Source organism: Rattus norvegicus, chromosome 8 (assembly GCF_036323735.1).
Source record: "Rattus norvegicus strain BN/NHsdMcwi chromosome 8, GRCr8, whole genome shotgun sequence".
NCBI classification, from domain to species: Eukaryota; Metazoa; Chordata; class Mammalia; order Rodentia; family Muridae; genus Rattus; species Rattus norvegicus.
The window spans coordinates 108,979,060-109,003,012 of record NC_086026.1 but is presented as its reverse complement, the minus strand read 5'-3'; the positions used below and the strand labels follow the sequence as shown (position 1 = coordinate 109,003,012).

The window sequence follows — 23,953 nt, the reverse complement described above, 5'->3', positions numbered from 1 at the left end:
TATAAGCATTATTTAGAAAGGAGCTGCATTCTTGGAAAACTGGTCATACATTAAGATAGCACAAATGGATTTTAAGTTGACATGTAGGATGGACTGTGACCCTGAGGTCACATAGTTAAGACTGGCTTCTTCTTGCTTTATCTTGGTTCCTGGATACTGTGCAGTTGTGGGATGTGGTGGTGGGCCTGCCATCTTAGGGCATACGTCTGTGGCATACACTGTTCTTAGTCCTTGTCCTCTAGATGCCAGGTGTGTGATTTTCACAGACTTACAAAATACAACCCAAGGAGTAGCCCTGTCTATTCTAGAACTACTGTTTAAATCTTGCGAGTCTTTTGTTTGTTTTTTTACAGGAGTTCTTACTGCTTTTTGGTTTTGGTTTTGGCTTTGGCTTTGGTTTTGGTTTTGGTTTTGAAGCAGTCCCAGTATGTATGTACCTCTGGTTGGCCTGGAGTTAGTTTACTGTGTAGTCCAGTGTGACCTTAAGATCACAGAGATCTGCCTGTCGCTGCTTTCCAAGTCCTGGAATTAAAGATGTGCCACACACCCAGCTTCTGTTGGTTTTGTTTTGCTATCTCACTTGCTGCATTGCACTTGTGTTTTACTTGCCTGTGCTGAGACTGCATTGAAGGTGGGAGAGCCTGCTTTGTCTCACTGGCCGCAGTATCTAGCATACCTGGGAAATTAATGGGAGGAAGGAATTTTAACCTGCAGTAGGTTTAAAATCAAAATCTCTTCAGAGTTCAGATACCTGGTTTTTCATTTCTATTTTTGTATCTTTCTACAAACTTGACTTCCTCTGATGCCACATATATTGTAAACAATTCAAAGTTCCTATTGGTTTTTCTAATTATTTGTTATTACAATTTGTTTAGCTGTCATTGGTTTAAACCTTCATTTTTTTTTCAGTGTACACTAATGGTTTATTGGGTATTACTATGCTTCTCAGTGTCATTTCTTAATCTCATAAACAAAACTGGGGTGAATACAAGGGGCCATCTATATTGTTCATCTCCTCATTGTCACATTGCAAAAAATTCATCAGCAGCTCACTGCTCCCGAACCCCGTGGGAGAGAGAGCTTACCACCCGGACAGGTGGGCACTCCTGAGACTGCAGAGTGGGAGAGACCACCAACACTGCCCACCCCTGCCCACATCCCTGGCCCAAGAGGAAACTGCATACGGCCTCTGGGAAATGGTAGATAGGTGCACTGGAGCTGCAGACCCCCTGCGCCCGAGACACCGCCGGAACCTAAAGGGACTGGATTAACAGCTCTCTGCACCCAAATCCCGTGGGAGGGAGAGCCAAACCCTCAGACAGGCAGACAAGCCTGGGAAGCCAGAAGAGACTACACTCGGCCCACATTTCTGACTCACAGGAACACACAGGAACTCTTCAGGCCCACAGGAACAGCTGAAGACCTGTAGACAGGAAAAACTACACGCCTGAAAGCAGAACACTCTGTTCCCATAACTGGCTGAAAGAAAACAGGAAAACAGGTCTACGACACTCCTGTCACACAGGCTTATAGGACAGTCTGGCCACTATCAGAAATAGCAGAACAAAGTAACACCAGAGATAATCTGATGGTGAGGGGCAAGCGCAGGAACCCAGGCAACAGAAACCAAGACTACATGGAATCATCGGAGCCCAATTCTCCCACCAAAGCAAACACTGAATATCCAAACACACCAGAAAAGCAAGATCTAGATTTAAAATCATATTTGATCATGATGCTGGAGGACTTCAAGAAAGACTCCCTAGAGAAACACAGGAAAACATAAATAAACAAGTAGAAGCCTATAGAGAGGAATCACAAAAATCCCTGAAAGAATTCCAGGAAAACACAATCAAACAATTGAAGGAATTAAAAATGGAAATAGAAGCAATCAAGAAAGAACACAGGGAAACAACCCTGGATATAGAAAACCAAAAGAAAAGACAAGGAGCCGTAGATACAAGCATCACCAACAGAATACAAGAGATAGAAGAGAAAATCTCAGGAGCAGAAGATTCCATAGAAATCATCGACACAACTGTCAAAGATAATGTAAAACGGAAAAAGCTACTGGTTCAAAACATACAGGAAATCAATGAGAAGATCAAACCCTAAGAATAATAGTTATACAAGAGAGTGAAGACCCCCAGCTCAAAGGACCAGTAAATATCTTCAACAAAATCACAGAAGAAAACTTCCCTAACCTAAAGAAAGAGATGCCCATAAGCATACAAGAAGCCTACAGAACTCCAAATAGATTGGACCAGAAAAGAAACTCCTCCCATCACATAATAGTCAAAACACCAAATGCACAAAATAAAGAAAGAATATTAAAAGCAGTAAGGGAAAAAGGTCAAGTAACATATAAAGGCATACCTATCATAATCACACCAGACTTCTCGCCAGAGACTATGAAAGCCAGAAGATCCTGGACAGATGTCATACAAACCCTAAGAGAACACAAATACCAGCCCAGTTTACTGTATCCTGCAAAACTTTCAATTAACATAATAACAGGGACCGTGGACACTTCTGAGGCCGAGAGAGTGCTGTGTTCCAGTCTATCTACCATGGCCTTCTCGGTCTGTGAGTACTCAGGGTTCTAAGGTCAACCAGTTGTTCCTTTGAGGTCCGGTTCTCTTTCTTCATGGGGACCTTTTGGGGAGACATCACCGAACATGACTTCCAGACGTTCCCTGTGGCCTGTCATGTTTATCCCTGTGTCTTTTACAGTTTTCATCTTTGCTATCTGTCCTTATTGTACCTGGAGATATATGCTGACACGCTGTCCTTTTGACTCTTTGTCATTAAAGGATGTTGGAAGAGGCTTCCAAGGCTGTTTGCTTGTCCAGCCCTAGCTCTTTTTTTCTGCTCATGGGCCTCTTCGATGCTTGAAACCTAGCCCCCCTTCCTTCCTTCCTTCCTTCCTTCCTTCCTTCCTTCCTTCCTTCCTTCCTTCCTTCCTTCCTTCCTTCGCTTCCTGCTTTCCCCTGCTTGCTTGCCTGTGCTCTGTGGGGCAGCTTATGACAACCATCCCGCGTGTCAGGGGTTCCCGATTTCCCTGGGGTGGTTGTCGTCCATTAGCGGTTGGAGTCGTTGGTGCCCAGTGCGACTGGAAGGGTTTTCCCCGTTTAGTGCTAGTGCCCCCTGGTGTGCTCCTCTGCAACCGGCCGACTTTTTTTTTTTTTTTTTTTTTTTTGGGGGGAGTTCCCGAACCTCCGCTGTCTAGTGAGTCCGGTTCTTTCCTGCTACGTGCCTCCCGAGTACACCGCTTCTCCTTTCTCCCTCGAAGGGGATTTTTATTTTATTTTATTTTTCTTTTTTGGAAGGAGTTCCCGAACCTCCGCTGCCTGGTGAGTCCCGTTCTTCCCCGCTACGTGCCTCCCGAGTGCACCGCTTCCTTTTTTTTTCTCGCCCTCGAAAGGGTTTTTGTTTTGTTTTGTTTTGTTTTGTTTTGTTTTGTTTTGTTTTGTGTGTGTGTGGCAGTCTTGGCTGGCGACTTCTTCCCGTGCTCTCTCGCTCTTCTCGCTCGTATTCCCGTCCAGTCCGTGTTAGAAAGCTCTCACGCTCGTTGTTCCCGATGCATGGCGTGTCTCGCTCCGGTTGGATCGATGTGGTGCTGCCGCGTTCTCTTCGGGCCTGGGCCTTAGCCGCGCCAGGCGAGGGACGACGGACATTCATGGTGAATGGTCATTCAGCGCGAATGGCTCTTCTCTTTCTGCCAGCGGGTCCCTCGTCTCTCCTCCCCATTCCTTTGCAGGGTGGTGTGTGGAAGTCAGGGGTGCGGCTGTCCGGCATGAGCACTGACCCGCGCGCACTTCTCGCTGTGGTTCGCGGCGTCCCTGTGGACGCTTGCCCCCACGCCGTTCACTGTTTCGCGTCCCTCTTCCCCTGTGCCGGGGGAGGGTGGTAGACCCGCCGAGGTGCATACCCTTCCCGAATGGTGTGTGCACGCGCCCTGCTTTGTGTGAGCCTTGCGGTGCTCCTGGAGCGTTCAGGGCTTTGACCACCAAGGTGCCCGCTTCTGAGTTGGCGGTGGCGCTTCCCGCTCCCCGGCGTGCCTCCTGTGCTCCATGGTGCTTGTGCCTTTAAGCTTTCCCTCGTCCTAGTTGCCGGCTTTCTGCACAGTGAAAGACCCGGTGACAGAAAAGGAGAAAGGGGGGTCGAGGAGTAAGAGTGTGCGATTAAAAGGCTCCTTCCGTGTAAACTTTCATTTCTTATGGGATTAGAATTTCATAGTGGGGAGCTAGAGGGATGGTTCAATGGTTAAAGAGCCCTGGCTGCTCTTCCAGAGATCCTGGGTTCAATTCCCAGCACCCACATGGTGGCTCACAGCTGTCTGTAATTCCAGGGAATCTGACACTGAAGCAGGCATACATTCAAGCACAACTCCAATGCACATAAAATAGAGGTAAATATTTAAGAATTGCACAGTAGACCTTTAAAAAAATACTTTACAATCCCAAAGACCCATATGAATTAGATTAGAAGTTCAATAAGAAAATGTGTTGTAAACTGTAACGTACTAAATTATGTATTTATTTTTTGCCAAGTGTGTAGGGTGCCCTGAGATTTAGCTGCTGTTACTCAAGGCAGGTTTGAAAGATTTAGTTTTAACCATGAGTGTGAGCAGCCACAGAGCATTAGTAGACTTACCTAAGCAGTTGTTCTATTTCTTTGCATAATTCACACAATGCAATTTTTTTGAAATTAGTAGGATACATTCATAGTTTATAAGGGATTTTTTCACACTATCTCTTAATTTGTTAAACACATTAAATCTCTTAATTTGTTAAAAATGATTATAATCATTTTTATAATAAAAGAAACAGTCACAAAATTTAATTGTGTATGAACTTACATAGTGATAGAACTAGGACTCAAATCTTTGTTCTTGGCGTTGGGGATTTAGCTCAGTGGTAGAGCGCTTGCTAGGCAAGCGCAAGGCCCTGGGTTCGGTGCCCAGCTCCGAAAAAAAAAGAAAGGAAAAAAAAATCTTTGTTCTTTCTACTGTATGGCATTAAAAAAAAGAATATTATATTAACAAAATAATTGTGACAAAAAACCAGGAGGAGTGCAAAGAAAAGAATAGGCAGGTACATTGAACAGGTGGTTCTTAAATGAAGAAGTACAAATGATCAATAAATACATGAAAACAATGTTCATCATCAGAGAGATGCAAATCAGAGGACATTAAGACACTATTGTAAGCCAATCAGAGTAGCTGCCATCAAAAATGTCACAAATATTGGTGAATGTGGGAGGAAGCAGAATGGCTGTCACCAGGAAAATACAGATACTTATGAGTGTGGGAACAGGAGCCCTGTACACTATGAATTAATCCAACTACTGTGAAAATGAGTTATGGAGGGTCCTCAATTAAAAATAGAACTACCATATGATTCACCAATACTACTTTTGAGCCAAGGAGTCTAAGTTGGCTTCCCAGCATTCCCATGTTGTGTCACTTCACTGTTTACAGCTGCCAAAGTACAGAGTCAGTCTATAGACATATTGACAGAATGCATGGGTAAAGACAGTGTAGAATATAAGGTAAGGTAAGTCAGACTCACAAAGAAAGGAAAGAAGGAAGGAAGAAAGGAAAAGGAAAGAAGAAAGGAGAGAGAGAGAGGGGGGAGGGAGAGAGGGAGAGAAAGGGTGCAAAAGTAGAAGGGAACCATTACAAGCAGAAGGGCAGTAGGTATAAGAGAAGACAGTAGAGATGGTAGCTAGATCCAGGTGTGTGCACGTGAAAGTGCCACATTGACATGCTGGGCACAGTCATACCTCACTAAAGAGTAAAGAAGCTAAAAGTAAACACAGGGCAAAGAGGTGACAAAATAGAACAACACTATTGATAGCTTACTCACTTTTCATTCTCTAGGAAACTATTAGTTTATTTAGCTCTAAACTCAAGTTTGATACTTCTATATTTCTAAGTTGCCTCAATTCATGGCAAGTCTGTGCATTAGCAACTGTCATTCCAGTCCTTTCCTGAAGAATTTTAGCAATTGATTTTTAAGAGCAAATGGCTTAAATTCATCCTGCTTATGGGTTATTTAAGAGGTGCAGCTAGAGCTTGTTCTGGTTTGCCAACAAGTAGCAGCAGCAGCAGCAGCAACAACAACAACAACAACAACAACAACAAAAACAACACAGGTTCTGAATAACCTCTGACCAGTTTTCTGGGATGCCTAGGAAATACTTTCCTCTCTTTTTTGTTGCTTCTAAAGAAATGTAAAACTTAGGTGATTGTGCAGCCTTTGTTGTCTTCTGTACTCTTGGGTTTTGTGTGTTCTTTGCTCATTATTAGTAATTCAGTTTTTAACCTAAAGTCATTCTGATTTAAATGATACATTCTTTGGCCCAATGTCTACCTCTGTATGTGTGTGTTAAAAATGTGCCAAGAAAGCTGGACAGATGGCTCCATGATTAAGACTGCTCTTCCAGAGGTCCTGGGTTTCCAGCCACTACATAGTGGCTCACAATCATCTGTGCCCTCTTCTGGTGTGTCTGAGGACAGCTACAGTGTACTCACATAAATAAAATAAATAATTCTTAAAAACAGCAGCAGCAAGAACAATAAAAACAATGTTGGTTATCTCACTGCTTCTGAAAGTCAGGTAACAGGCAAACCAGAACAGGCTCTAACTGCACCTCTTAAGTCACCCGTGAGCAGCTGAAGTTAGCTGGTACTGGGACTCTAGCACAGTCTCTCATGAAGTTGCAGTCAGTGTCAGTAGGTGCCTTAGTCTCATCTGAAGGCTGATTTTAGGAAGAACCTGGTTCTCAACTCATTCCTGAGGTTGTTGGCAGGACTTAGTTGTGGGCCATGTGGGCCTTTCCATAGGGTAGCTCATAATCACAGTTAGCTTCAGACAGAAAGAAAGGAGACTTTGACAAGAGAACCTTCTCGAATAGCATCCCATCTTGCCTGCTACATTTTATTTATCAGACTGAGGTTTCTAGTCCAGTGCTCCCTTGAGAGAAGAGACTGCACCAGGGCCTGGATATCAGCAGGTGAAAATCACTGGAAGCCATTCAGGAAACACGCTGCAGACAGTAACCCCAATGAAAGAAAATTGCACCACATAATACTCTCTACAACAGAGCACAACTCGTGACTTTTTTTTTTTGTTTTCCTAAAATACAAAACTTGCTTTTAGCTTTTCTCTGACCTGTTTGATACATAGGATTTATTTAATAATAAATTTCTTAACATTATTCTAATTTACAAATTTGATATCTGCAATTTTTCTGCTGAAAGAATTCATTTTTACATAATTTTAGAGAAGTACTATTTAACAAAAATATACTATACTTTAATAAATTTGTGATAGCTTTATTGAAGCTTTGAATGTGTAGTATGAATTCGCAGCTAGGTTTTGAGGTCATGTATGTTTGTAGCTCTGACCCTAACTCTCTTTGCTGTCTTTCATGATCACAGACTGTACCCTGAGTTTAACTAGCTATTTTGTATTCCTGCTTTGGTTGGGAAAATGGAAGAATCATGGTATCTTTTTAAGTTACTGAAAGCTACAAAAAATAACTCAGAGGTCATTGGTATTTTGAATAAGAAAGAAGTCTCATCCTGAAAGGCTAGGACATCACCAACCCTCCTAACCTGCTTGTGTTCATTGGAGGAATAAAGAGGTTCCAAGATCATGCTGTTACCCTGGTCCAGACTGTTACAAACACAAGAGCTCTGTGGCCTCCGTGTTTGTCCTCCTTACCCAGCACATAATCACTGTTTCTCTGCAGTAGCTTTTGTATTTCTTCACATGAACTGCAGGTAGCCAGGAACTCCAGGGTCCTTTCTCATACCACTTAGCTGTCTGACTTTCTCTACCCCGCATTTCCTGCCTTCTGTTTCTTTCAATACACGTTCTTTATGCTTAAATTCTGTGATCTCTTTGTCTTTGTTTAGAACATAACAAAATTCTTCACTTGATGATGTTTCTTGAGCTTTTTCTTGAGGTCTTCTCAGATAATGTTTTTTCCTTCTATTTCCCTGGTAGCACTCAAGAAGTGGCAGTGGTCTTTCTTATTCCTGGTGTTTTTAGACTCTTTGAATTGCATCAGATTTCTTACCTCTGATCATTCCTTTGCTTAAGATCTCAGCTTTTAGCTCATGTTAACTCTATCACTTCTTTGATGATTGATGAGAAATTAGTCTCCCTCTTCCTCCCTCCCCCTCCTTTCTCTCTCTTTATCTCTCACACAGGGTCTCTTTATGTAGCCCTGGCTGTCCTCTACATAGACCAGACTGGCCTTGGACTCACAGAAATCCTCTTGCTGCTGCCTTCTGAGTGTTGGGTGCACCACTACACCTGGTGGAATTTTAGTTTTCTATCTAAAGGCTGTTTAAAATTGTAGCCATGTCTGATAATCATGTTGTCCTGTCTTTAGTTCCAGTGTCCATGATTGTTTCCTAGACCTTAATTTATCTATCACTAAAATCCTTTCAGCATCTCAATTTCATGATGCTGTCTTCTCCCAACTCATTCCCACTAATCCATCATCATCATAATCACACCCTCAATTCAACTGAACCCCTCTTGGAGCTTTTTACTATGCTTTCCTGGTAAAATTCTCACTGATGCATGTTCCTGAATCCAGCAGTCAAAGTGTCAGTTATTATCTTATGAAACACATCACTAGGATTTGACATGGTTGACTACTCCCTCCTTGAAACATTTTGTGAGTAAACATCAAGCGTTTCTGCCCATAACACTGACCGTGGAGCACAGATTTCTGGCCTTGATCTATCCACGATCACTGCCTTAGTGAATAATATGATAGCTTTTCTGGTTTGTGTTTACAGTTCACAACTTTCCTCTAAATTCTAAACTCAACATATACATCCTCACTTGGGCTGTTCAGTAGGGATCTCAGTCCTAGCATAATCGGAAGACAAAATTTTTTTGTTATTCTTATCTAAATCTGTACTTCTTAAATCTTTACCTCATTAACTGGCACGTCGGTCTTCTAGGTGGTTAGGAAAAACTTCAGTGTTACCCTTGGCTTTTTTTTCTCCCACATCCGACATCCAGTTTGATAGCATGTGGAATCTGACAGTCATTTCAGAATTCTCCTTTTATCAGGAGTCTAAGTGAATACTACCTCCACAGTGTTCCCTCTGATCCTAGCTACTGTCATGAAGTAACTGAATTCCTGGTGGTTGAGGTAGCCTCCTATTTGACCCCCCTGTCAACTGTCTGGTAACCCTTCCTTATTCTCTATTCAGTTGTAAAATTTGCAGCCAGAACAACACCTTAAAAACATGTCAATCATGTATGTATCTGTTTTATAATTTCCCAACTCATGCCATAAACATTAAAAACCTAACAGTAACTAAGAAGACTCCACTAGTGCTGTGTATAGAAAAATAAAGAGTGCTGTGTAACGAAACATTTCCTAGCAGCTATGCTATTACATGTAAAAAGTAAACACAATTTAATGTTATTAGAGTCCATACATCAGAGTGAAAGACCCCCGGAGCGGGGAGACCCTCACTCAAGTCTCGGGATGACATCCCCCCCCCCCAAGAACTCACGTAAGACCATCCTTGCTGTAAAAACATGAGGTTTATTGATAGGAACCAGTTCACTGGGGTCAAGACTAGTATCCCACGCAGGGGCAGAGGAGTTCGACCCCAGTGGCTGGGAGAAGAGGTATTTAAAGGAAGAAACCACAACCCAAGGGGGTAGGGAGGGCGTCATTGGAAAATGTCGAGAATACCAGTGAAAAATCACAAGGAGAAGCTTCCTGTTTCTCAAGACTGTTTAACTTTATGGCCAACCAGTTCCTGGGAGAAGCTTCCTGTTTCTCAAGATTGTTCTTTAAGATTCTAATCTAACTTTATGGTCAGTTAGTTCCTGGGAGAGAGTTGCCCAACTGTTGTAATTGCAGTTCCAGGGTCCGACCAGTTTCTTTCTTCTGCTCTAAACTTTTGTGTAGGGGGGCAGCCTTAAAACTTCTACCTTTCAAGAGTACGATTTCAACTCTCCTGTGTAAGTAGTTAATGAGATTATTTACTTTTATGATATTAAGTCGGTAGTAGTGTGCACTTTATATAATTCAGAAAAAAAGATTAGAAATACTTGGTTATCTCAGTTTCATGAAATTTACAACTGAAAAGTAGATTCATAACCATAGGGAACTCCAAATATTTTTGAAAGTTTACTAATTGGATGCACTGTTGACTTTTAAACTTTTAATTAGTTTTAAAAGTGGACGAAATTCAGTTTTTATCCATATTTCAATTAGTAAAATAAAGACTAGCCTCAGTAAAATGAGGCTAGCGACCGCTGTGCTAACAGAGCAACTCTTCCCCAACATCCCTGTTGTGAGTCTCTTCTCCCATTCCCTTCTCCTTTGCTCATTGTGCTCCAACAGCGATCTTGCATTGTGACAGACACATTGTATTTCAGAGCCTCCTGTTTGTTACTCTTTCGATGAAGACCTGCCCTTCTTTAGACCTTTGCTCAAGTATCACCTTCTTATGAGTACTGAGTGCCTGGACTAGATACCTTCCATCTCAGCTTTCATTACCACACTGCTCTAAAGGAGCAGGACTGTGGGGAGAGAAGACCTATTCTGTTTACAGAGGAAAGCAGTGCAAGAACTGTTCTATGCAGACACAAACATGGTGATGTTAGGAAAAGGCTCCTCCTATCCTCTCGGCATGATTTCTGTTGCAGTGGCTTTCAGGAGACATGGCTGACTTATTACAGATTAGAAGACTATTGCTGATTAGGGAAAATTTGAGTAGCCAAGTTGGTTGGGGGGGGCACACATATAACTTTATCATTTAAAAAATGTGCTAATGGAAGAAAGCTGTGGTAATCAACATTGGTACTGGGATTAAGACTATGTATGTTAGTGATAACAAAGAATAGATAGAAATCAACTGTGGGCATCCCTCAGCCTCTGTGAATAGGATTTTTTTTTTTTTTTTGGTTCTTTTTTTTCGGAGCTGGGGACCGAACCCAGGGCCTTGCGCTTCCTAGGTAAGCGCTCTATCACTGAGCTAAATCCCCAGCCCCAGGATTTTTTGATAAGGACACCAAGACCTTAATAGATTAAGAATAGTCCCTTTCCACAAGTGGTACTAAGTTTCTTTCTCCCAGTAACATCTTGCTGCTAATGGATGGCGGTACATAAGCATTCCAGCAGACAAGAGGAAAACAGCAAAAGGACTTTTTCCTAGCTTTTTAGTTTGTTGATTCAAATAAAATTACATGTGCAAAATTAAATATAAAAACACCCAACAAAATAAATATTATAAGAAATTTCATAATAAAAAGCATATCCCACAGTACAAATAAGAGGTAAGTGTCTCCCTAACTACACTTTTTGGATAGAGGTGCTTACTGTGTAGCCCAGGTTGGCCGCCTCCTGCCTTGACGTCTTTGCAGCTAGCTGGGTTTACAGGTGTTTACAGGTGCATGCTACCTGGTTCCCCTTATTCTGTGTATCCCAACTTCTACCAAGAGCCATCCAGTTCAGACTAGGTAGCTCTATTGGTTATGATTTACCACGAACCTTTTTTTTTGGGGGGGGGTGTCTGAGGAATGCTATTACCCCACCTTGTTAACTGTGGCACTCCCTGCACCTGAGGGACTTCTTGTATTGCCCTCTCTCTGGCCAGGAGCTGTTCTATCCTATAGTGTGTACTAGGCAACTTAGGCCCTTGGTGTCATGCACACACACATGCAGCATCTGGCTGCCAGTGGAGAGAGAGCACATGCTTGCCTCTCCTGTCGACAGAACTTGTGGGGCTCAGCACAAAGGGCTCTGTGCCTTATTATGTTTCTAATGAGAGCTGGGGGTCCTCTTTCTCCCCTAACCTATAGTTTATCATGGGGTTTTCTCAGAGTTATTTAAAAGACTAGCAAAAACACCATCCCCCTTTAGTTCTAACTTTTAAAATGAACCAAGTTATGTGCCTTGTTGATTTCCCAAATTGACCTTTTTTTACTCCCCCCCAAAAAAAGGTGTTCTTTTTTTAAAGAAAGTTGATCAGAGAAGAAGCCCCCTACTTACATTAGTATGTCAGTAAGGAAGCAACTAAGACAAGTCCTGGAGGGAGGCCATCTCTTCCTTAAGATAGACTGTTCAGCGGTTTGGTATTGTGGGTGATGCTATTTGTGATGTGCATGGCTTCAGATGTCACTTTTCCCCTGCTTTCTAGGAGGTAACAGCTAGCAGTCGCCACTATGTTGACAGGCTATTTGACCCTGATCCCCAGAAAGTTCTCCAAGGTGTCATGTAAGTAGTATGCATTTAAGACTCTATCAAAACATCTTGTTTGTCTTCATGTTTTAATCTGCCAAATAGTACAGCTATGGAAATGTAGGTATAACTTCTTTCCTTATGTTTGGCTTCATTTATGAGATGATTGCTTGGCATTCATGACTTAATATTTTATTATAAAGTTCATTCATAGTTTTTAACTAATGATTGGCTTCATGTTTTGTAGAACACTTGTTCTCTATTTTAAAAGGTTTCCTTTAGAGAATGCTTTTGCTTTTAATATCTATAAAAATAAAATTAAAAACTGATAGGGTTTTGTTGTTGTTTTGCTTGTTTTGTTTTTGACTAACTCATTAACTGCCATCAAAATTTCCAAGTGCTGAAAACTGAAATATAAATATTTAGAAAGCAGTCACTAGAAAATTTAAGTTATTGATAACACAAGGCATGTATGTCTTTTCCCAAAGTTCTTTAATCTTTAATGGGAAAAACATTTTTTTAAAGATTTATTTATTTTTATTATATATATGAGTACACTGTCATTGTCTTCAGACTCACCAGAAGAGGGCGTCGGATCCCATTACAGATGGTTGTGAGTCACCATGTGGTTGCTGGGATTTGAACTCAGGACCTCTGGAAGAGCGGTCAGTGCTCTTAACCGCTGAGCCATCTCTCCAGCCCTGAGGGAAAACATTTTTAATTAACACATTGTAGGTGATTTTGAAATTAAAGCTGGACAAGTAAAATAAGATTTCAAGGGACAAGAAGGCAATTTTTTTTTCTTTTGTGTTCAGTAGCTTTTCCTTTTAACATGTTAGTTCTGAGGAGGAAGACTCATAAGGCTGCTTGTGGAACTGGGAAGCACAGAACCTAGAGGCCTCAGCTTTGGGCAAGAAACAAGGTTGAAAGGAGGGTGTGTTTGGGATAGCCATCAGGCCACAAGGACGAGTCTCTTCCTCTTCGTCTTCCCTAATTCATATTTTTAGTCAAATAGTACTTTAAACTTCATTCTTGTTCAGCTGCAGTAAAGTTTGTTTATGTACCTTTCTTTTGACTACAATTCTTACATGTGTCTGTGCATGTCAGCACACACCTTTAATTCCAATACTCAGGAGGCAGAGGCAGGTGGATTTCCATGAGATTGAGGCCAGCCTTCTCTATAAAGTGAGCTCCAGAGCAGCCAGGGCTACACAGAGAAATTCTGTCTTGGGGGTTGTGGGAGGTAAAAACCAAAACCAAATAAAAATTACATGTATGTGTGTGTGCCTAAGTATATATGTGTGTGCACTATATGTATGCAAATGTCTGCAGAAGCCAGAAGGGACTGTTGGGTTTTCCGTTACAGGAGGCCATGAACCATCCAGTGTGGGCACTGGGAACAGAACCCCAGGCCTCTGCAAGAGCAGCAAGTGCTTTTAACTGCTAGGCCACCGCTCCAGCCCCTTGACTGTAATTCTTATTCAGAGTCAGGAAAGCTGACTGGGGCTCACTTGAAATATTTGACACTATTTTCTCCCCTTTGGTTTAGAGGAACAAAAAGAAGTGATTCCTTCTCCCCATGATAACTTTGCCTTTGCTCCTTAACTGAGAGAATCTGTGATGATTTAATCAGCTCTTTTAAAGACGAGTTTGAGTGTTATCAGAAGAAGTGGTCTGAAAGCCTCCATTGAGTAAATTAGTTCTGGTTGTGACTAGAGAGGGTGGGTTTACGTGACATTGCTCTGTGGGTGACAGGCATTCCCTCCATGGACCAGGCGGCTCTCTAGGTGGACAGTACTGGATATTACTTAGATTCTTCAGTTTAGTTGAAAATGCTCATCGAGTGTTCAGTGTATATTAGAAGGTAATACTTCCATAATCATTACTATTTGGTAGGATTTACTAGTCAGACATCTTACCTGGTTATTTGGGTTACATCTGATGCTGGTGCTACTTGTCACTTATTTTCCTGAGACCATTATAGGTTTCTAAAAGCTGTTAAGTAGGGGAGTTCAAGAGCAGGAGATGGAAGAACCGGAGGGACACCGAAGTGTACACAGCAGCTTAGGTGTAATGTGTTAAGCAGCCTTAGTGCCTTCTGAGACAGCGTCAGGTCTCAGACGTGGTTAGCTGTCAGGATGGGCAGACAAAGGAAAGCTCTGGATCGAGCATGGGTGTTGGAGTTGGACAACAGTATGTTAAATCCCTGGTTGTAACATTTCCTGGTGGGGTCCTTCCTAGCTGTGTCTTTGGGCCAATTACACAATTTCCTTTAACCTTTATTTCATCATCCTAAAGAGAAAATAATCACCTATACTGCTGGATCGTTGTAAGAATCATAACATTCAGTGCCTGGTATGGGTGCCACCACTTAAGTAGCACCCATTGTTACTTGTTATTAGCCCAGTTTTAAATAACTTGAAAAAGATAAGAAAGGCATTGTCTCCCTCTGCTTTGTGGAGGTTCTTTAGTACAACCCTGATAGAGGAAAAAGGGAACCACAGTGATATTTATATTTAGGAAAAGGTGCACCTAGTTTTTTTTTTTAAAGATGTATTTATTTATTTTATGTACATGAGGACACTGTAGCTGTCTTCAGACTCAACAGAAGAGGGTACCAGATCTTATTACAGATGGTTGTGAGCCACCATGTGATTGCTGGTAATTGATCTCAGGACCTCTGGAAGAGCAGTCAGTGCTCTTAACCACTGAGCCATCTCTCCGACCCTAACTTTCTTTTTTATAAACATTTTCATAAAATTGCGTAGAAGCTATATTTGATGCAGTAGCTATCTATAGGAAAGTATTTAGACTAGAGCCAGCCAAAGATAGACTGCTGTTTTTAGAGGAGGAATAGACAATCTGAAGTAAACAATCTCAAATCTAAAATGTGCAAATGGAGGAACATAAAAGAGTTGATAAGAACTATAGCTTAGTCTACAAGCCAACCACAGTTTTATGTTTTTACATTAAAATCTATTTTTTTCCTCATAAAAGATTATATATAAACTAAGTAAAATATTATCAGGAAAAACAAAATTGAAGAAATTAAAGGTAAGCAATGAACTTTCATTGTAGTCTCTAACTAGTGACGTAGCTGTAAATACAGAGAGCTGCTTTGTGGTAATGAAGCATGAGCATGTCACCTAGTCGGTGAGTGGAGCCCTGTTGGCAAAACTATATTAGCAACCAGCACTACTTAGCAGTTGCTAAAGAATGAGCAGTTATCTAATGTGACTTTTTGTTGGTAGTATAACATGAAGCATGAACTTGGATGGTCCTACTATATTGAAAGCTTGAATACAAAATCTTTTTTTATTTATGTCTAATACCTGGCTCTGGAATTTTCATTTAATAACTTATGACTTCTGTCAGAAACATTATCCTCCCACACATGGTGCCTCTATTCAAACATCTTCATTACATATTCTAATTTATAGAATAAATTTCTATGTGGTGTTTTCATATACCTTAGCTTTAGTTAAACTTCTACTCCTCTTTCCACTTTCCATGGCTATGTCTTATTTTTATATCCAGTAACCCCTCCTATATGTTCCGTATATCAGGGTATTCTACAATATAGCTCCCTACATACATCCTTAATGGCCTCTTTTGGTTTACCTGTTCATTGCTATTTTCTAACATTCCGACCTCTCCAAGTTATTCACACGAGTTAAAAATTGTAAGACACACTCCACGTGACTGAGAAAATGTGTGCATTTGTTATTCCGCCAGAGCTACCCCTACCAATTCAATATTTTCCAGTTTTATCCATTTTTCTTTTTATTTCACTTGTCTTTACAGCTGAAGAAAATTCTATTGTTAACATGTATCACATTGGGGGTTTTTTGTTTTTTGTTTTTTTTTGCTTTGGATAAGGTAAGTTGAAATAACAAATTTATTATAGTAAGAAAAATCGTGCAACTCACAGTAATATTTAAAATACTTGTATTTTACCATAATCAAAGAATAAAGTGATGTTTATAATAAAAAATGTTGAGCAAGATGTCTAAAATTCTATCATTTTATATACTTTGATTTTTTTTATTGGATATTTTATTTATTTACATTTCAAATGTTATCCCCTTTCCCAGTTTCCCCTCCAGAAACCCCCAATTCCATCCTCCTTCCCCCTGATTCTATGAGGGTGCTCCACCCACCCCCAACTCCCTGCCCTGGCATCCCCTACACTGGGGCATGGAGCCTTGGCAAGACAAAGGCCTTCTCCCATTGATGTCCTACAAGGCCATCCTCTGCTACATATGTGCCTGGAGCCATGGGTCGCTCTATGTGTACTCTTTGGTTGGTAATTTAGTCCCTGGAAGCTCTGGGGGTTCTGGCTGGTTGATATTGTTGTTCTTCTTATGGGGTGGCAAATCCTTTCAGCTCCTTCAGTCCTTTCTCTAACTCCTCCATTGGGAACCACATTCTCAGTTTAATGATTGGCTGCAAGCATCCACCTCTGTATTTTTCAGGCTCTGGCAGAGTCTCTTAGGAGACAGCTATACCAGGCTCCTGTCAGCATGCACTTCTTGACATCAGCAATATTGTTTGGGTTTGGTGGCTGTATATGGGATGGATCCCCAGGTGGGGCAGGCTCTGGATGGCCTTTCCTCAGTCTCTGCTCCACACTTTGTCTCCATATTTCCTCCCTTGAGTATTTTGTTCCCCCTTCTAAGAAGGACTGAAGCATCCACACTTTGATCTTTATTCTTCTTGAGCTTCATGTGATCTGTGGATTGTATCTTGGGTATTCTGAGCTTTTGAGCTAATATCCACTTATCAGTGAGTGCATAGCATGTTGAATACGAAATCTGATCCTGTTCTTTTCCTAAAAGTGCGAAGTTTCATATACATAACTGAGTAGAAGATAGGTGTGGCCTGAGATGTGTACAGGTAGGAGTGGGACTCCTATAGGTTATGAACTGTAGTAGAATTTGCAGTTACAAAAGGGAGTAGACATAGGAGATAGATTAGATAGACTACAGTACGAATTCTCAGCTTTCTCTATTATGGAAATCTGATCATGACTTTAAATAACAATTGTAGGGGTTGGGGATTTAGCTCAGCGGTAGAGCGCTTGCCTAGCGAGCGCAAGGCCCTGGGTTCGGTCCCCAGCTCCGGAAAAAAAAAAAAAAAAAAAAAAAAACAATTGTAGAAATGGAAACTGATAGTAGCCATAATTCTAGCACACAGGAGGAAGAGGTAGGAGGAATTTAATTTGGAGGCCAGCTTTGGCTATATAGCAAGTTCAAGGCCAGACTGGGCTGTATGATAGATACCCTGCCTCAAAACAACAGTAGCAAATAACAAAGGACAATTACAGTACAGCTTTTTGGCAAGGTTAGTGTGGTATTGGTTCAACTGTCTTAAATATCATAGTTGAAGTGTTCAAAGATTTTGCAGATCATGAATCAAAAATCTACTTAACCCCTCACCCCCACCCCTCATATGTATCATATGTTGGAAAATATTTAAACAAGGCTTCTGGTCTGGTTTCTATTTTGGCAATCCTTCAAAAGAAGATCAGTTGATAATCCCATGTAACCGTGCATTTATATCCCTGTGTTGGAAGGGAAAGGTGACCTGAACAGACTGGCTCTATATTTCAAAGTTATGTATAATCAGAGCTAGCCTAGACTCCTCCAGTAATTCACAGGCAGTTGTCAGTCCCACAGTCATGTAAACTGGGAGATTCTCACCAAGAGTTAGTTTCTAAAGTGCTTTCTAAAGGATTTTATTGTACTAATGTGATGAGATTGTTTTGGTAATGATTATTGCTTTCTGGTTCCAGAAAAAAATATGCCTCTGCTTTTATTTATATAGACAGGTTTTTTTCTTCTTTTTAAATGAACCAGAATTAGTAGTACTTCATATAAAAATGAAGTATTTATTTCTTGAAAATTTTTGTTATAAGGTTAACCTTTAGGATAATTTTGAATCTATCTAAAGTGATTTGAATCTATTTTAATATAGTTGGTCAATAAATTTGCTTGAAACAACAGTATTTTAGAGTAGTGTGATAATTCTGAGTTTTAAAAGTAGTGCTTTAAAATGGAAGTTAGCCTGGGAGTTACACTTGGCATAGTCTTTGCTGCTATAGAAACACCTCTTTCTATGTGTATATGTGTGGTGCTGACTGTGAAGGTCAGCAACTCATTTGCTTATGTATAAAACACATCTTTTCATATGTACCTATTTGCTGCCACATTATTCTGTAATGTTCTAACACACTCTTTGATGTTTCTTGGAATGATTAGGTTTAAAATATTAACATGCTTTAAAATGTTGTAAATTTGTTACATGATTATTAAATTTTTTGGAAAAAGTAAGGTGACTTGCAGACATGTTGGTAGAACAGAGTTAAATCCAGTAATTTCTGAGGCAGTATTTAGTTTGCGAAATTGTTCATTCATTAGGGGTAGATATAATCAAGATATATTGTATACGTTTATGAAATTATCAATAAATAAAAGATATTCTAGAAAAATACTCCTTTGTTATTTTTTTTTCTTTTTTTTTTTCGGAGCTGGGGACTGAACCCAGGGCCTTGCGCTTGCTAGGCAAGTGCTCTACACTGAGCTAAATCCCCAACCCACTCCTTTGTTATTACAGAACCATAAGATGCTATAGAAAAATGAATATTTACTGTAAAATCTAATTTTATGTAAGTATCTGGAATTACATTTTAAGTATCTATATCATAGAGTGATAAGAGTGAGTTAATTTACCACCATTTCTCAGACTTGTTCTGTTGGCAGATATGGTAGGAATACAGTAAGCGTTTTAAGTTGACTTGAGCCAAGTTTGTTTCCTTGGTCCAAGGAAGCAGCTGGTATTAGAGGGAACTTGTTTAGTATACACAGACCTGGGTTTGATCTAGAACTGGAACGGGGGGATGGAGGGAGGGAATGATGGAGGGAGGGAATGGTTCCTAATTCAAGATTATGAGTAATACATCATCATTGAATCTCATTTTTAAATTTCTTTTATGGTGGGGGGGCTGGAGAGATTGCTCAGGGGTTAAGAACATTGACTGCTCTTCTAGAGGTCCTGAGTTCAATTCCCAGCAACTACATTGTGGCTCACAACCATCTGTAATGAGATCTGATGACCTCTTCTGGCATGCAGGCGCACATGCAAATAGAGCATGTACATAAAAAAAAAAAATCTTTAGAAAATATTCATTTATGGTGCTGAAGACTTATTCTAGTTAAGTGCTCTCTCTAGCCCCTGAATTCTAGTTAATATAGCAGCTTATAGATGATTAATTGTTAACCTGAAATATAAATATTGTTTAATGGGGATGTGAATAAATGTACCCATTCTTTAGCTATGCTTAGAAATAGAAAGGTCATATTTGGATGATTTAATAAGATGTCTTATTATATTGCCTTCTTTTTTAAAGATGTTGCTTTTTTCTTAGCTAACTCACAAATGTGGGGTTTTTATCTTCCTCCTTAGTTTACAGTTTATTGTCTTTGCTAATGAAAGTTTTTAAGTGGGCCAAGCCTTATTCTCATGTTGTAGTTTTTAGTACCCAGCGTATTATTCAGCTATTTCTTACCATTTAGAACAAAAATGACTATAAAATAATATTTTCTTCTAAATGAGAGCTGCCTCGGGTAATTGAGAAATAACACTGATTCAGAATGAACTGGTATAGCTGACTTTAGTCTGGAATACCAGCCTTAATGCTATTTTAATTTTAATAAGTTTAAAGCTCATTATTTTTGACTATTTAGAAATAAATATAGGTTTATTCCTGATTGAAACTTTGTTTCTTCAACAGCTCTAGATTCCAATTTTTTTCTATCTTGCCACTATTTTAACACCAAGTGTACTGTTTGCTTTCTATGTTCTGAATTTTATGTGTGTGTGGTGGGCACTATCCATTGCATTTAATATTTGAGTCCTTTGTCTAATCTTTTTTAGAACAAAGTAAAAGGAAGTAAAGTCGAAACTAATCTCCATGCAAAACTGTGTTATCTGCTAGAACCATTTATCACTGTGCACAGTTGTGACTCTAGCTGAATTCACTACCTGTCAAGTGCACCGAGGTGCATTTCTAGTGTTTTAAGCCTTTCTACCTGGGAATTCTTCTGTTTTTGTTTTGTTTTAATATTTATCTTTGGCAATTTTATGCATATAAAGACATATCTTGATGATGCCTCCTCATAAGTAGATATTATTTCAGCTTTAATTTAATCTGTCTGAAATCAGAGTAGATCTTTGTCTTGCTGAGTGATTTCTTCTTTAGGCTTCCTATATTTTATTGACTGGCCCCAAACATGAAAGAGTTTGGGTACCTGCCAAGTGCCAGGCACTGTGCCTCTGTCTAGAGCCAACTGGAGTCAGGTGACTACAGGCACAATTGTTCTCCCTGTCATCTGATCACAGTGCCATGATGATGACTGGTTCGTCCACTTAGCTGCCCCTCTTGACTTGATATGAGTCTTGTCAGTGTACCAGCCTATCTACATGTAGTTGCCTTTCTTGGGCACTGCTTTCTTTGTGCCTGTCCTCAAGCCAGTCCTCTCTCTAGCCTTTCTCTTCTCCCTGCCACTTTTGTTTATCGCCACCCTAAAGTGAAGGTTCTTCTTTTAGTTGCCATTCTGTGTATTTGCCCCTAGAATATACTGTCTTCATGTCACAGCATGATCTACCAGCTGGCCTTTCCTCTGCTCTTACCATTTTCTACAGTTCAGCGTAGTTCCTTCCATTGCCTCGTAAATCTTTTAGGTTTATTTATGTTTATATTTTAAACCTATATTATAAATGCTAAATTTATAATTTGTCTGACCTTATACTGTTAGCAATATTTTCACCTCTCCAGGTAGACAGTAACTCTTCAGAAAAGGCATCCTATTGTGTGATGTTTTGTACCCTTGGTAATACCTAGTACAGTGTAGAGCTCAAAAACTGACCACTGACTTTCAGAAGAATGTAAATAAGTCATGCCCTCTCCCCAGCATCAGTAGACAAGATAGACAAGAAATTGTGTCCTTTTGATCTCTTGGGAAAAGGATGTCTGCCTAAAAGTTAGAAATGCTTTTATGTTGTATAGAGACATAGAAAATACAAAGGAAGATTACAACTTTATTTTTCTTTCTTAAAAGGTTGCTATAAAGGGCTCATGTGTAGAAGAAAAAGAGATCATCTGCCATAGACGACATGAGTTTGTTCTTTTGTTTTGCTTTGGTTTGGTTTTTGATTTTCAAAACAGGGTCTCCCTGAATAATATGGGCTGGCCTTAAAACTCATGATCCTCCTCTCTCAGCCTCTTCTGAGCTGGGTGATAAGCCCCAAACCTGATGACTACTTGGATCTGCTACCTAATGTGTGGGCTCTCAAAAACAAGCAAGCGTGCAAACCGGAGTTGCAGCTTTCTCATATGTAAATGGGGCTAATCTTACCCAAGGCTGCTGTGACTATGAAATAGAGTAGCAGGTGTACAATACTATGTAAACTAAAGATAAGTGGGAGGGAGGGAAGGGTGGATGGATGGATGGATGGATGGATGGATGGATGGATGGATGGACAGACGGATAGACATAGACAGACAGGTAGAGAGATAGAGAGAGATCTTGCATAGTTTTCTTATACTGATGTCTTCATTGGGTAAAGAATTATTGTAAGTAATAATCTATATACTAGGCTTAGTGAGGAAATGGGAGCCACGATGTAGTCTCTCACCAGCTGCTCTTTACTGAAGTCTTGGTGTTTTACTGTATTAGAGCTTGATTTAAAAAAAAAAAGTAATAAATCTCATTCCACCTCATATCGATTAGTTAATTATATGTTTTTTAAATCATCCAGAAGATTGGAGGGAAAGTTTACAAAGAGGGTCAGTCTTTGAAAGCATGAAGTTTCAGTGTTTGCCTTAATACATAAAGATCACATTCAGCAATGCGTGCTGACATCAGCTTTCCCCAGTGATAACTGGGTGCTTTTTATGTGTCTTAAGAAGGTGCTGGGGATTGAACCCAGGGCTTTGAGCATGTTCGGCAAGCACCTTGCCATGGAGCCATACTCTCAGCCAGTAAGTGAACTTGGTGTTGGAAATCTGTACTCCTCTGTTGAGTTGGTTTTTGTTGTTGTTGCTTTTTTTTTTTAACTTTGAATTCCCATTTGTCTACCAGATCATGTTTTGCTAACTATAAGTTTTCTAGAATTGTAACTGTTAAGACTGCAAAATATTCTTAAATATGGTAGACCTTTGCTATTTAAAACAGGGAGAAGCAGAACTGTTTGGGGGAGCTTATTTTGGGTTATAAAAGAGATGGATGAGCTGAAACCTGAGTGCCACCTAACAGTGGTTGTAACAACCCTGATCCAGTTTCCTCTTGGTTTTTGGTAACACTCTTATACTATCCTGCAGTGTTTGAGACTCATAGTAACAGTGCCCACTTAGTACACTTAATCCCCAGAAGAAAGTGATGTTTTCCCTGCTTATAGAGATAAGATGGTTTATAGTGTTCTCATATGTAATGCTTAGGTCTAACTACAGTAGAAACCTTCTGAGGTAGTTGATTGTGAGAATTGCCAGGGTGTCCTGAGACAGCTGTGTGCTGTTGCTGATTCATTCGGACACACTGAATGCTGCTAAACTGGTTCTGGTTTTCTAAAATGCTAAACTTTTGATTAAAACAACTTTTATTTATGTGACATACTACAAGAAAAGATGCCTTTTTTTTTAATTGGGTATTTTCTTTACTTACATTTCAAATGTTATCTCCTTTTCTAGTTTCCCCTCTGGAATCCCCGTATCCGTTCCCCCCTCTCCCTGCCTCTATGAGAGTGTTCTCCCATCCACCCACCCTCCTATCTCTCTTCCCTGGCATTCCCCTACACTTGGGAATTGAGCCGTCACAGGGCCTAAGGCCTCTCCTCTCATTGATGCCCGATAAGGCCATCCTCTGCTACATATGCATCTGGAGCCATGGATCCCATCATGTGTACTCTTTGGTTGGTGGTTTAGTCTCTGGGGGGGTCTGGTTGGTTGATATTGTTGTTCTTCCTATGGGGTTGAAAACCCCTTCAGTTCTTTCAGTCCTTTCTCTAACTCCTCCATGGGGGGTTGGGGGGGTTGTTTTTCAGTTCAATGGTTGGTTGAGAGGATCTGACTCTGTATTTCTCAGGCTCTGGCAGAGCCTCTCAGGAGACAGCTATACCAGGCTCCTGTCAGCCTGCACTTCTTGAAATCTACAATATTGTTGGGTTTGGTGACTGTATGTATATAGGATAGATCACCTGGTGGGGCAGTCTCTGGATGGCCTTTCCCTCAGTCTCTGCTCCACTTTGTCTTTGTATTTCTTCCTATGAATATTTTTGTTCCCTCTTCTAAGAAGGATTGAAACATCCACTCTTTGGTCTTCCAACTTCTTGATCTTCATGTGGTCTGTGGATTGTATCTTGGGTATTCTGAGCTTTTGAGCTAATATCCCTAATCAATGAGTGCATAGCATGTGTGTTCTTTTGTGATTGGATTACCTCAGTCAGGATGATATTTTCTAGTTCCATCCATTTGCCTAAGATTTTCATGAAGTCATTGTTTTTAATAGCTGGATAGTACTCCATTGTGTAAATGTACCACATTTTAAGTATCCATTCCTCTTTTGAAGGATATCTGGGTTCTTTCCAGCTTCTGGCTATTATAAATAAGGCTGCTATGAACATAGTGGAGCGTGTCCAAACTGCATTGTATTGGTACAGA

The 23,953-nt window shown here is 40.4% G+C and overlaps 1 protein-coding gene across 14 annotated transcripts in view; it reads left to right on the top strand.

Moving 5' to 3' along the window:
• Armc8 (armadillo repeat containing 8) overlaps positions 1-23,953 on the top strand; it is a 94,604-nt gene that overhangs the window by 7,865 nt on the left and 62,786 nt on the right. For 7 of the 14 annotated variants that reach the window (XM_039081547.2, XM_039081546.2, XM_006243624.5 and 4 more), the window contains exons 1-2: positions 3,181-3,353; positions 12,197-12,273. The exons of 1 other annotated variant lie outside the window; for it this stretch is intronic. Coding sequence is in view for 6 of the 13 variants with exons in the window: in NM_001173354.3 (NP_001166825.1) it covers positions 12,197-12,273 (77 nt within the window). In the remaining 7 variants the exon portion in view is untranslated. Of the gene's footprint in view, positions 1-3,180; positions 3,354-12,196; positions 12,274-23,953 lie in introns of those variants that run through there. 6 more of the 14 variants (NM_001173354.3, XM_063265591.1, XM_063265589.1 and 3 more) reach the window with 1 other exon arrangement.